We start from the raw sequence: 14,226 nt of genomic DNA, 5'->3' as shown, positions 1-14,226 counted from the left end.
TCTTTGGAGAAATGTCTGTTCATGTCATCTGCCCATTGCATGATCGGATTATTTGTTCTTTGGTTGCTGAGTTTGATAAGTTCTTTAAAGATTTTGGATACTAGCCCTTTATCTAATACGGCATTTGCAAATATTTTCTCCCATTCTGGAGGTTGTCTTTTGGTTTTGTCAACAGTTCCCTTTGCTGTGCAAAAGCTTTTTAACATGATGAAGTCCCAATAGTTGATTTTTGCCTTTGTTTCCCTTGCCTTTGGAGAAGTGTCTAGAAAGAAGGTGCTGTGGCTGAGATCAAAGAGATTGCTGTCCATGTTCTCCTCTAGGATTTTGATGGATTCCTGTCTCACATTTAGGTCTTTCATCCATTTTGAGTTTATTTTTGTGTGTGGTGTAAGAAAATGGTCCAGTTTCAATCTTCAGCATGTGGCTGTCCAATGGAAAATATGCTTTTATAAAGAGATACATAGTGACCTATTTAGGAGTAAAACGTCAGGGTACCTATAATTTAAGATACCTCAGAGTAGATGAAGCAAAATATTAATATATTAAAACATATTATTTTTTTAAGATTTTTTTTTGAGAGAGTGCACATGTGCACATGAGTGAGCTGGGGGGGAGAAGAGGGGCAGAGGAAGAAGGAGAGAGAGAATCTCAAGCTGATTCTGTGCTGATTACAGAGCCCGATGTGGGGCTCAATCTCATGACCCTGAGATCATGACCTGAGCAGAAACGAAGAGTGGGACGCTTAACTGACTGAGCCATCCAGGAACCCCAAAACATATTAAATAATAATAAAATGTTAACAATAGCATTATCCAAATAGTAACAATTCCCTGTTTAGAAGACTATGAGTTTAAAATTCAAAGCAGAGTTAAAAAAAAAAAAAAACTATGCAAGGGGCAGCGGGGTGGCTCAGTTGGTTAAGTGTCTACCTTTGGCTCAGGTCATGCTCTCCAGGTCCTGAGACTGAGCCCCATGTCAGGCTTCTTGGGCAGCAGGGAGTCTGCTTCTCTCTCTCTCTCTCCCTTTGCCCCACCCCATCATTCACTCTCTCTCTCTCTCAAATAAATCTTTTAAAAAATAAAAATAAATAAAACACTATGCAAAAGTGGCCTAAACTTAGGGAAGAAGGGCTTTGTGGAGTAGGAGGTGGGATGGGGCTAAGAAATATCAACAGTGCTTTGGTATTATTCAGAATATTTCGTAATTCATAAAGGTTACTGAAAATTTAATAAAATTTAAGAAGCTCCATAAGGACAGGAATCAAGTCTTTTTCACTCAAGGCTGCATCCTCAGCTCCTACTACAATCAATGATTGCTACCAGAAGATGCTCAATGAATATTTATTGGATAAAGGAATGAGGGAACGAATAACCATTTCTTCCCCATAAGTGGCCAAATATTTGCATTTACACTTCGCTTCCAAAATGGTTTCAAAGTGACTTATAATATTTTTTTTCAGGATTCACAAAACTTTATTCATTTAGAATAAACAAGCTCTTACATAGCACCTAGACTGTTTCACAAGCTTACCGGACTTGGACTATTTTTGAAGAATTATTGCTATTTGTATGACGTTTACAATTTTGTGTATAGTATGCTATTTTCTAAGTACACAATAAGCAATCTGAATTATCACATGAATTCCAAAACTTTGAGTTTTTAAAAATAATTTTATGAAATAAAAGCATGCTAAGATTTATTGTTTACATAGTTTTATTTTTTTTAAGACTTTATTTATTTGACAGAGACAGACAGCAAGAGAGCACAAGCACGGGGAGTTGCAGAGAGGAGGGAGAAGCAGGCTTCCTGCTGAGCAGAGAGCCCGATGTGGGGCTCGATCCCAGGACCCTGGGATCATGACCTGAGCTGAAGGCAGATGCTTAACCGACTGAGCCACCCAAGTGCCCTGTTTACACAGTTTTAATCTGTCATACCCATTTGCTCTAAAATAATGAGCTGAAATTATAACATCCCACTTGCAAAAGCCAGACATAGTCAACTCTTACTTCTGTGTTTGATAGTGGAAGACCAGCAGTGCACATCAGCACAAATAGCACATAATCTTATGCTACATAGTTTGGATATTTTATAATATATTTTTAAATTTCTTTAAGTAGAGTTGACATACAATGTTATATTTCATTCAGGTCTATGAGGCTTATACTACTAACCAGATCAAAATTTTAAATTTTAAAAAACAACCAGAGTGAAAAAGATAAACCAAATTCCTATAATTAACTAGTTACTGTAACTGAACAGTAAATTTTTATTTGAGCTGCATAGAAGCCAATATAGGAAAGAAAACCTATTTTCATTATTAAATGAAAGAAGGTAAACAAATATTTCTGGAGATAAAAAGCTTTTCAGGTACTGAACTGTATCTGACTTCATAAATTATGAAAGTAACATTGGTATCATGGTAGACACTATTTTAGAAATTTCAGTTACATAAAAACATTCATCTGAAATTGGAGATATTAGGAAAATAAAGTTTTTCTTTCTTGATTTTTGTCAACATGAAGATACCTTAAATCATCAAGGCCAGAACCTAGATATACAGATAATAGGCATAACAATATTCCAATGAGCCACTTCACTCACAGCTGCCTTAATTCTCAGGAATAACTAACTTTACAATATTCTGTGAGATGAGCGACAGGGATAATTTTACTTTAGGTCCTGGGTAAGACCAAGAGAATAAAAGGATTTAGATGCTTCTCTCTAGGCCTTTTCTCTGCTGTCCCCACAATTCCATGGACATTCTTACATATTTGGTGCTGAGGACTACCACTTACTTTTCTTTCTGTCCCTTGGAAAATAATCCATCCTTACCTCTTCAACCATAGTCTCTAAGATAAAGTTCCCGAATCTGTATATACAGTTCTGACAACTTCCTAGAAAGACCATGTTAAATAATAGGTCAACCACTATTCTGTCTTAGAAATTCTCACTGTCCCTTAAAATATATCAATGTTTCTAAAAAGCAATTCCCCTCCTGTAAAACCGGTTACTGCCACTGGCACCATAATGCTCCTGCACTCAATTAAAATTTTTGTAATTATCTTTGATTTCTTACTTTGTTCACATCCCTCTCATATCTACTCAGACCCCACATCCTATCATCATTTCCGCTTTGAGTCTTTCCATCCTCTGCCTTTGCCATCCTTCCTCCTCCTATTTCAAGTCCTTACCGCTTCATATCTGGACTGTCACAATAGCCTCTCACCTGATCTGCTTCTACCCACACTTCTCCTCTACACCTGCCAAAATAAGCTCAGGTTTTGTTTTAATCCTGTTACAGACAGGTCAAAACCCTTCTGCAGTTTCCCAGTATCCTCAGGAAAAAGTCCAAACTGTTCAGGATGAATTTCAAGATTCTGGAAACCTCTCCTCAGGGAACCTGTGCAATCTTACCACCCTTTACCTAGTCTCTGTAAAGCTCACTCACCACCACTCTCTGAAGTCCCCTGCTCAGGCCTGCCACTGTTCTCACAGTGGTACCCCATCTGAATCTATTTCCTCTTCTATTCCAGTGAAATTGTAGCTACAATTCCAAATTCTACTTACTTTAGTTTTACTTCCTCTTTGAAGTCCTCTCCTCTGAGTATAGCCCATACTGGTGTTTCCCTTGATTCAAGAAACACTTCCAAATGGATAAGGCACAATAGGGATACAGATAATACAACTATTCCTAACTCCCTACCAGCACTACTTATTAAGTACTTAAAATATGCTTGACACAGTGCTAAACACTTTATACCTACTGCCTAATTTGAGCTTTACAAAAAAATCTGTGCGGTACTATATCATTTTACTGATGAGGACAGTCAGGCTCAGAGAGGTTAAGTATCTTTCCTGGGACCAGAGTGTAATGCGGCTGCCACCTGTCACTATGCACTACTACAGTGAGCTGTGAACTGCACAGGTGTGTGGTTGCCCATAGAAAAGCTGGTGGGTGAAAATCTAGGATAGTCTGATTCCACAGACTGTGCTCTTAACTATTACATTATACTGCCTCCCCATGGATCCAGCTGGCAAGGAAATGACAATCTGAATTCCAGTTGCTATCACAACCACATTTTTCAAAACCACAAAATAAAATGCACTATTAGCAAGACATAAAATTAGAAATTAAGATATCAAAAAAATCTTAGGATATATAGATATTATGCCTATATCACTTACTAATAAATATTTTGAGGCTCTTCCTGTTATATCCTGAATATATATCTAACTTTCCAGAAAGTAGAGCTGAAATTGGGAACGAATACCTCCATAAAAACCTGCTGAGCTAAACACTTAACTAGGCAATGTTAAAGGCAACACTAAGAATTAGAACAGTTAATCTTTCCTGTCTTGATTTTTTCATGTTAAGCAAGACTATGTACCTCTTAGCAACTTTATTTCTGCTTTCTTTCCCTAAAGGCATCCACATTCATTTGCCGTTCCCCTGTCCTAGTTTCCAGTTCCTACCTCCAAACGTTCCTTCATTTGAGCCTGCCTGGCAACATTTTGATGTAATTTCCCCAACAAAAGGTCCCAACTGACTGCTGGTTCCTCCTTACCAAATTACTGATACTTCCTTTAGCATCTCATACTTGCTCTGCCCTATTGTTATAATTACAGCTTTATTAATGTGTACTTAACATGTTTTGCAATTCTGCAACTAAAGTGTAAGGTAGTGACCCCAGTTTCAGGATGTCAATTACTATTGTACAGGAAAATACTTTTAAAACCTTCATTAAGGGGCACTTACGATTCATGTACATCCTATAGTTTGGCTTACTACGAAGCACTTACGTTATTATTGTGAAGATATTCAATTGCTCGAAGGATCTGGAAGAGGTATCTTCTAAGTCGTTTACTCTCTAGTCCATGACAATAATGTTGTAACTCATCTAATACTGTGTGGTCAACAAATTCAAATACCAAGTGAATTTTCTTTTTCTGCCTAAAAACTTCAATCAGATTGACCAGGTTTTCATGACGAAATTGCTATTGACAAAAGAAACAGATTTATAATAAATTATTTTATGCACAATAATTTATACATATAACACCCATATAATTTTTAAAAGCAGAAATATCCTCAGCCTATTTTTTAAAAGATTTTATTTACTTATTTGAAAGAGAGAGAGATCAAGAGAGGGAGGGGAGGAAGAAATAGACTCCCCACTGAGCAGGGGGCCTGATGTGGGGCTTGATCCCAGGACCCTGGGATCAGGACCTGAGCCCAAGGAAGACGCTTAACCAAATGAGCCACCCAGGTGCCCTATTCTCAGCCTATTTGACTCATGCATGTCAGTAGAACTATTTCAACTTATTTGTTTATATTCCTATTTTTTAAAAATGCTAAACTAGGGGCTCCTGGCTGGCTCAGTCAGAAGAACATGCAACTCTTGATCTTGCGGTCGTGAGTTTGAGCCCCATGTTGGGTATAGAGATTACCAAAAAAAAAATAAACTTAATAAAATGCTGAACTATTTCATAATTAATACATACAGAACAAGGGGAGATGTACTACCTTACTTCAAGTTGGCATTTGATTGTTTATTAAAATAATTTAGAGTTAATGTACTATAATGCAACCTGGTATGCTGCTAAGACATATCTTTTTTTTAAGATTTATTTCTTTATTTGAGAGAGAGAGAGAGTGAGAGAGAGTGTGTACAAAGGGAAGGAGCAAAGGGACACAAAGAGAGAGAATCCCAAGCAGGTTCCGAGCTCAGCAGATATGGAGTTTGATCTCACAACCCTGAGATCACGACTTGAGCTGAAACCAAGCGTCAGACACTTAAATACTGCATCACCCAGGTGCCCCTAAGACATATCTTTCTATCCTTTAACTTGGTTTATAGTTAAATCTAACATCTGAAATTTAAAATGGTATGTTTTCAAATAAACATGGATTTCAATGCCACTCAGTCTGCAATCTGAATTCAAAGAATTTTCTTAGTTTGATCCTCAACTCTCAAGAGTGAAACATAAGTTCTAGGTGGATATTATAAATTAATTAATTATACTGGAACAAAAGAGTATCAAAATATGCAGAAACTTTACAGATATGTGAAATAACAATTTATAGTCATAGAACTTCACAAAAATATACAATTATTTGTGGATACCTTTTTGTTCACTGTCTATAATATTCTACTAAGTAATAAGAAATCTTTTTAAACTAGTAACAACCAGTGTTAAAATAACTTCAAAAGGTCAAAAACGGCATTCATCAGCTTAGAAAACAAACGAGGTTCAATATTTTATACTGCTTACTTTATTTTTTAACACACTAACTTAATTATTACCAATTCTCAAATATTTAACATTTTCAAATTACTTAAAGCATTTATTCATTTGGCTAAAAATTGAGAGGTATATTTTCAATGTTAGAGTCATTAGAAAATTAAACTTTTATGAAAAATATTGGTCTTTATTCTAACAGCACAATTATCAATTTTTCTACTTATCTATACTAACACATAGACCAAAGTCCTTAAAATATGACTGAAAGAAAAATATGCCAGAATATAACGCCAGATTCCCTTCCTATTTTTGCTCCCAATTTCCCTGGTTGGCAAGATGCCAGAGTGCTGCAGTGACACCATGCTAGCAGCAGCAAAAACAACTGACTGCTTTTGGACATTACACTACTAATCCTTCAACTAAGGAAAATTACTGGTTCCCTCTCCTGCCTTTATTTTAAAGGCTAAAGCAATGAAGAGTTAACGTGAGTTAATAAGCATTATGGAAGATCCACCAGGGTAAAGAATTAGGTGCTTTCTCAAATTAACCATGAAACTCCTAGAAATGCTCCACTGCCACTCTTCAAGTTGTTTACTTTTGTTTTCCTTCATTACCGGACAACTTTGCTACAGATATTGTCACTAATTACTCTAACTTTAATGTATTTAATAAAATTCTAGTAGATAAAAATTTAATTCAAATGAAGTCATAATGGCAAATTTTTATTTATTTTTATTTTTTTTTAAGATTTTTTATTTATTTATTTGACAGAGATAGAGACAGCCAGCGAGAGAGGGAACACAGGCAGGGGGAGTGGGAGAGGAAGAAGCAGGCTCCCAGCGGAGGAGCCTGATGTGGGGCTCGATCCCAGAACGCCGGGATCACGCCCTGAGCCGAAGGCAGACACCCAACGGCTGTGCCACCCAGGCACCCCATAATGGCAAATTTTTAGACTAAAAATGTGAATTAATCCAAGAACTCTCTCTCGTTGAATTAGATTAGACCAAGCTAAAAATTCTATAAGAAATAAGCCAACGAGGGCCACTGGGTGGTTTGGTTTGTTAAGCTTCTGACTCTTGATTTCACCTCAGGTCTTGATCTCAGGCCCAGTGTGGAGCCTACTTAAAAATAAAACAAACAAACAAAAACACCCAACTAAATAAATAAGCCAATGAGAATAAATAGTTAAGGTGTTTCAAAACAGTTTGCATAACAGTTGTAATAGTTAAGCACATTTTTAAATTCATCTCTGTGTTCTTGCCACATATTGGTTGTTTTTACAAAATGATAAAGTAGAAAAAAATAATCAGCTTAAATGTAACAGAGTTGAAGAAAGAGCAAAAGATATTGCCTGGGAAAAGATCTCCATCTAATCAGATTTTCACTTATTGTACAACACAATTTCACAATTGTACAACAATTGCCTTACGGTATTACAGTGTTTTAGGTGATGAGGGATAGGACTGGCATCTCACAAAATTATAACATCTTTACTGACTTTACCTTTTCTTTCCACTGTCTAAAAGTAGAGTACTTCAACAATCCACATATATAAATGCCTAATGTATTTATTTTATTTAAAAAACAAATCAATCCATCATATCTAATATAAACTAACAAAGAAGGAAGAGAATTTCACAGAACTAAAACAAATAACCCTAAAATTTGTATAGAATCACAAAAGACCTCCAATAGTCAACGCAATCTTGAGAAAGTAGAACAAAGCTAGAAGTATCACAATCCGAGATTTCAAGATATACTACAAAGCTATAGTAACAAAATAGTATGGTACGCACACAAAAATAGACACATAGGCAAACAGAACAGGACACAGAGATCAATGGAACACACAGATAAACAGAAGTGGCATAAAAACATGACCACAAATCAAAAGAACAGAACACACCTATATGGTCAATTAATTGACAACAAAGGAGGCAAGACAATCACGAAGAGACAGTCTTTTCAATAAATAGTATTGGGGAAACTGGACAGCTACGTGCAAAAAAATGAAACTGCACCACTCTCTAACACCATACACAAAAATAAACTCAAAATGGCTTAAAGACCTAAATGTGAGACCTGAAACCATAAAACTCCTAAAAGAAAACATTAGGCTGTAATCTCTTAGAGATCTCCCTTAGCAATATGTTTATGGATCTGTGTTCTCAGGCAAGGGAAACAAAAGCAAAAATAAATTATTGGGACTATACCAAAATAAAAAGCTTTTGCACAGCAAAGGAAACCATCAACAAAACAAAAAGGCAACCTACTGAATGGGAGAAGACACTTAAAAATGATGTATCGGATAAGGGTTTAATATCCAACATATATAAAGAACTTACACAACCCAACACTAAAAAAGACAAACAATACTATTTAAAAATAGGCAAAGGACCTGGATAGACATTTTTCCAAAGGAGATATACAGATGGCAAACAGACGCATAAAAGATGCTCAACATCACTCATCAGCAGGGAAATGCAAATCAAAACCACAATGAGATATCACCTCACACCAATCAGAATGGCTAATATTAAAAAGACAAGAAAACAACAAGAGTTGGCAAGAATATGGAGGAAAGGAAACTCTTGTGCACTGTTGGGGGGGGGCTATAAATTGAAGAAGTCACTGTGGAAAATAGCATGGCGGTTGCCCAAAAAATTAGAAACAGAAATACCACATGATCCAGTAATTCCATTACTGGGTATTTGCCCAGAGAAAGTGAAAACACTAATTCAAAAAGATGTACGCTATTTGATAAAGCAGGAAAAAACATCCGGTGGGAAAAAGACAGTCTCTTCAATAAATGGTGCTGGGAAAATTGGACAGGTACATGCAAAAGAATGAAACTTGACCACTATCTCACACCATACACAAAAATAAACTCCAAATGGATGAAAGACCTCGATGTGAGACAGGAATCCATCAAAATTCTAGAGGAGAACATAGGCAACAACCTCTACGACATCGGCCAAAGCAACCTTTTTCATGACACATCCCCAAAGGCAAGAGAAACAAAAGATAAAATGAATTTATGGGACTTCATCAAGATTAAAAGTTTCTGCACAGCCAAGGAAACAGTCAGAAAAACTAAGAGGCAGCCCACAGAATGGGAGAAGGAAATTCAAATCAAAACCACACTGAGATACCACCTTACGCCAGTTAGAATGGCAAAAATAGACAAGGCAAGAAACAACAATTGTTGGAGAGGATGTGGAGAAAGGGGATCCCTCCTACATTGTTGGTGGGAATGCAAGTTGGTACAGCCACTCTGGAAAACAGTGTGGAGGTCCCTTAAAAAGTTAAAAATTGAGCTACCCTATGATCCAGCCATTGCACTACTGGGTATTTACCCCAAAGATACAGACGTAGTGAAGAGAAGGGCCATATGCACCCCAATGTTCATAGCAGCAATGTCCACAATAGCTAAATCGTGGAAGGAGCCGAGATGCCCTTCAACAGATGACTGGATTAAGAAGTTGTGGTCCATATATACAATGGAATATTACTCAGCTATCAGAAAGAACGAGTTCTCAACATTTGCTACAACATGGACGGCACTGGAGGAGATAATGCTAAGTGAAATAAGTCAAGCAGAGAAAGACAACTATCATATGATTTCTCTCATCTATGGAACATAAGAACTAGGATGATTGGTAGGGGAAGAAAGGGATAAAGAAAGGGGGGGTAATCAGAAGGGGGAATGAAACATGAGAGACTATGGACTATGAGAAACAAACTGAGGACTTCAGAGGGGAGGGGGGTGGGGGAATGGGATAGACCGGTGATGGGTAGTAAGGAGGGCACGTATTGCATGGTGCACTGGGTGTTATACACAACTAATGAATCATCGAGCCTTACATTGGAAACCGGGGATGTACTGTATGGTGACTAACATAATATAATAAAAAATCATTAAAAAAAAAAAAAAGATGTACGCACTACTATGTTTACTGCAGTGTTATTTACAATAGCTAAGATACGGAAGCAACCTAATTATCCATTCACAGACGAATGGATAAAAAAGATATGGTGTATATATATAATGGAATATTACTCAACCATAAAAAGGAATGAGATTCTTTTTTTTTTTTTTTTTGATTTTTTTTAAAGTAAGCTCTACACCCAGCGTGGGGCTCAAAGTCACAAGCCTGAGATCAAGAGTCACATGCTCTACTGACTGAGCCAGTCAGGTGCCACCCCAAAAATGAGATCTTAACATTTGAGACAACATGGATGGACCTAGAAGGTATTACAATGAGTGAAATTAGTCAAAGAAAGACAAATACCATATGACTTCACTTATACGTGGAATCCAAAAAACACAAAACAAATGAATAAACAAAAAAATCAAACAGACTCTTAAATACAGAAAACAAACTGGTGGTTGCTAGAGGGCATAAGGGGAGTGGGTGGGTGAGATAGGTAAAAGGGGATTAAGAGGTACAAACTTCCAGGGATAAAGCTAAAAATCACAGAAATGAAAAGTACAGCACAGGGAATATGGTCAATAACATTTCATGGTGACAGATGATGACTACACTTATCATGGTGAGCACTCAGTAATGTACAGAAATGTCAAATCACTACATTGTATACCTGAAATTAATATAACATTATATGTTAATTATACTTCAATTATAAAAGAGGGGAATATTGCTTTTTTATCAAATAAAAATGAAAAAGTATTTTCTTCATCACATAAAACATCTAGACTATGTTGTCAAGTCATAAACCTTAAAGCATCTATATTCTAATAAGTAAAATATGTAGATTTAAATATTTTTTTAATCACTAGTTTTGTACCCAGTCCCCAAGGAATGCTAATGCTCCTTTCTTCACACTCCTGAGTTCTTTCCCCTGGGATGACCTGTCATACCAACACAAATTTCTATTTTTCACTGCATCTATAAAAGCATACTAGTCAGCTTTACTTAAATGTATTCTTGTCACATCAAATTCAACATTTCTAAAACTGAACTAGTTCCCAGACCATTTCTCGTTTGGGTCTTTCGTATTTCCATCAGTGAGAACAGTCACTAAATTTCAGCAATTCCTTTGTCTCCCTCTGTTTCCTTCTACATTACTTCATGTCTTCTTTTGCAATATATTCTATTTTAATTTTGCTTTTCTAACTTTAAATTCAAATTGCTGCAACCCAGCAAGGGTCTCATGTTATTTACCAGGATTCTTGAATTAAACTTATATGAGACCTCCCTATTTTTACTCTTCCAACGTATTCTAAAAAATAGTGCTAGATTATTATATATAGTTGCTTTATTTTTAATATGAAACCTTCCACCTCTTTCAAAATCAAATTTTGTCCTTCTAAGACTTTAAAACCTAACTCCAGTTTACTTCTCTAATCTCACTTCTTTCAACTTCTGTACAAAAAACTCTACAGATCAATGTCTCTGCTCTCTGTACTTTGTCCTGCTTGAACATCTCTGAGTTTATGTTGTAACCCTAACCTAGAATGCAATAGTTTCTCCCTCCTGCCTTAATTCTGCACATCCTTTAAGACCAAACGCATGTCCCATTTCCTCCGAGAAAATTTCTCTACCCAATTGGACTTTGTGTTACTCACTTGGCATTTATTATGAGTCACTTTTATTCAGCATTGTTTTCAGGGGCCCTCCCATCCTTCTGATTAAACAATAAAAGTTCTTTAGAGCAGATACTGGCTTTTACTGTTCCTGAATAAATATTTCATAATATTTGGCATAACTTTTGCTACATTATATATAAGCATATATATCTTGTATCACTATAAAATTTCAAAATGTAGACAATAAGATAGGGTACCACACTTTCTTATTCTACACTACGTCTTAATACATCTGTTAACTAAAAGATCCCTTATATAATTTTTTATTCCATAACAGTTCCTCTTTTGACTTACAGCAATTAAGGTAAAAGAAGCAAACCTTTAAAAACTTTATTTCTCTCGTTGCAATTTTGTTGATAGACTTTTCTGGTTTCTCATAAAATATCTTAATGGCCACTATCTGCCCAGTATCCTTATGTTTACACTTCATCACTGTTCCATAACTTCCTTCTCCCACTTTTCCGAGGGTTTCATACATCTCCATTTTCAAGCCCGGATTCTTCTTCATAAAAATTAAAAAAAAAAAAACAGTTAAACATTTGTACATTTATTTATACAAGCTGAACAATGCACTTCCACAATAAACCCATATTTTAAAATACGTAAACATGGAAAATATTAATCTTTTCCAGACACTTGTTTGTCCTCCGGAACTCTGCCATCTAGGCAGTACGGTGTCCTCGTGGGGCTCCAGCGCTCACCAGAAGTTAGGGAGCTTCCTGCTGTCTCGGTCATTCCCGTGCACACTCAGATTTAAGATTCCCTCACTACACGTCACCTATCCATCAGGAATGGTGTCCGCACACTTCCTGTCATACGCCCCTCAACTATGGGGTTCCCGAAATACCGCAGTCGCCTACAGATCAGGCCCCCGACCCAAGAAAACCTCAGCCCCACTGGTTCCTCAAACCAGACGTCTTAGGGTCCCGGACCAGTGTTGCGCCCCCTGCCCCGCAATCGACCTCCTCCGGTCAGCCGACGATGTCTCAGCCCATTTTGCTGTCCCGCCGGCCTGGCTCCGCGCAGTCCTGGCGGAACAACTGGACACCGACCATACTTAGCTTGCCAGCCCCTGTAGCGCCAGGCAGCCCACTACCATGGCAACGGTGCCGCTGACCTCGCGCTCGGGGCCTACTGCGCAAGACCGGAACATCGGGCGCACTCGGCCCGACCCGGAAGAGAAAATGAGAAATGGTGAAAACAAGTTCCCGGTGGGTGCTAAGTGAAAGCTTTCTTGGGGTTGGGGTGGGGAATATTTGGATTGAGACCAACTCACAAGGTTGGTTTTGAGTAGAGGTGGGGTAGGATCCACATTTTACTGCACCGAGAGTCTGCATGTCTTCTAGGGAGGGGCAACAGAGGCGGAAGCTTGCCCGACCTGCTTCTTAGATGCCTCCAGGCCAAAGAACTTCTGCCGCTGGTGCTGGGTCCTAAAAGGATGGCTGGAGTCATTAAATAGAGACATCTTGTAAAACAAGTCTTCCAAGGAAGTCTTGTGTAATTATAGTCGTCTAAGTTACCTAGTTATATTAATATTCCATAGACCTGAGTTGGACCTCAGCTGTCGACATTCATCCTTAAATGGGGTTGAAACGGTTCTTAAATCAAGAATGTTTCTTGAACACCTGCTATATACTTTTAATTCTTTTTTCCGAACTCGTAATACTCCTTTTTAAAAACACCCTCTTTGGGAAACAAAAGCGTTCGGTAGACATACCAACATGTCCTGACATACAAGGGCACAGCAAGGGGGGGGGAGCCATTAACTAATTGCTCAAGAACTACAATGGGGTTCTGCTGACCTGACAGCCTCCATAAACTATGAGTTTCTTTAGCATTTCACTGCATATGAACCAACCTGTATGTCTTCATCCTTAGCTACATACTGGAGAGATTTAGGATCCGTACAGCAGGAAGACAAAACAATGAGAATATTCAGCTTTTAACTTACAGAATCTCATTTGTGAATGCATCGCAGAACCTATCAAGAGTTAGGCTTGGCTAACTTGATCCCAAAGCCAGTTATAAAAGCAAAAGACAGAATCAGGGTTTCAAGAAAAGGAGGTAGCAAGAAAGTGGGGGAAATTAACTCTTCCAGTTTCCATGAAACTATGGGCAACTTTGTGCAATGGTCCCATTTCACCTTGGGCTGAAGAATCACCCAGAAGGCTATAAAGCCCTCAGAGTCCTCCAAACCATTAAAGCCCTGAGGCCAGGAATCAAAGGCAATGGAAGGAGGGAACTCAAGGAAATGTCAGAATCCCCTCGGACTACATCAACACCTCTGAGCTCCCTGGTGGGCGACATCTCAGGCCCATTGCACCTTACTTGCTGGTGTAGAAAACCTGAAATGAGTTATCCAGGTTAGATAT

General features: G+C 37.7%; 1 protein-coding gene across 2 annotated transcripts in view; it reads right to left on the bottom strand.

Annotated features, from left to right (window-relative positions):
• Positions 1 to 12,905, bottom strand: part of CDKL3 (cyclin dependent kinase like 3) — a 61,919-nt gene extending 49,014 nt beyond the window's left edge. Inside the window, exons 1-3 of one of the 2 annotated variants that reach the window (XM_008691607.2) lie at positions 12,817 to 12,905; positions 12,174 to 12,356; positions 4,801 to 4,995 (exon numbers count right to left, since the gene is read on the bottom strand). In XM_008691607.2, coding sequence (XP_008689829.1) covers positions 4,801 to 4,995; positions 12,174 to 12,338 — 360 coding nt within the window. In that variant the 5' untranslated portion in view covers positions 12,339 to 12,356; positions 12,817 to 12,905. Of the gene's footprint in view, positions 1 to 4,800; positions 4,996 to 12,173; positions 12,357 to 12,816 lie in introns of those variants that run through there. The other variant, XM_040622442.1, reaches the window with a different exon arrangement.
• Positions 12,906 to 14,226: the final 1,321 nt, after the last annotated feature.

Source organism: Ursus maritimus, unplaced genomic scaffold (genome assembly GCF_017311325.1).
Source record: "Ursus maritimus isolate PB19 unplaced genomic scaffold, ASM1731132v1 scaffold_5, whole genome shotgun sequence".
Taxonomy (NCBI): Eukaryota; Metazoa; Chordata; class Mammalia; order Carnivora; family Ursidae; genus Ursus; species Ursus maritimus.
This window is presented reverse-complemented; position numbering and strand designations above follow the sequence as displayed.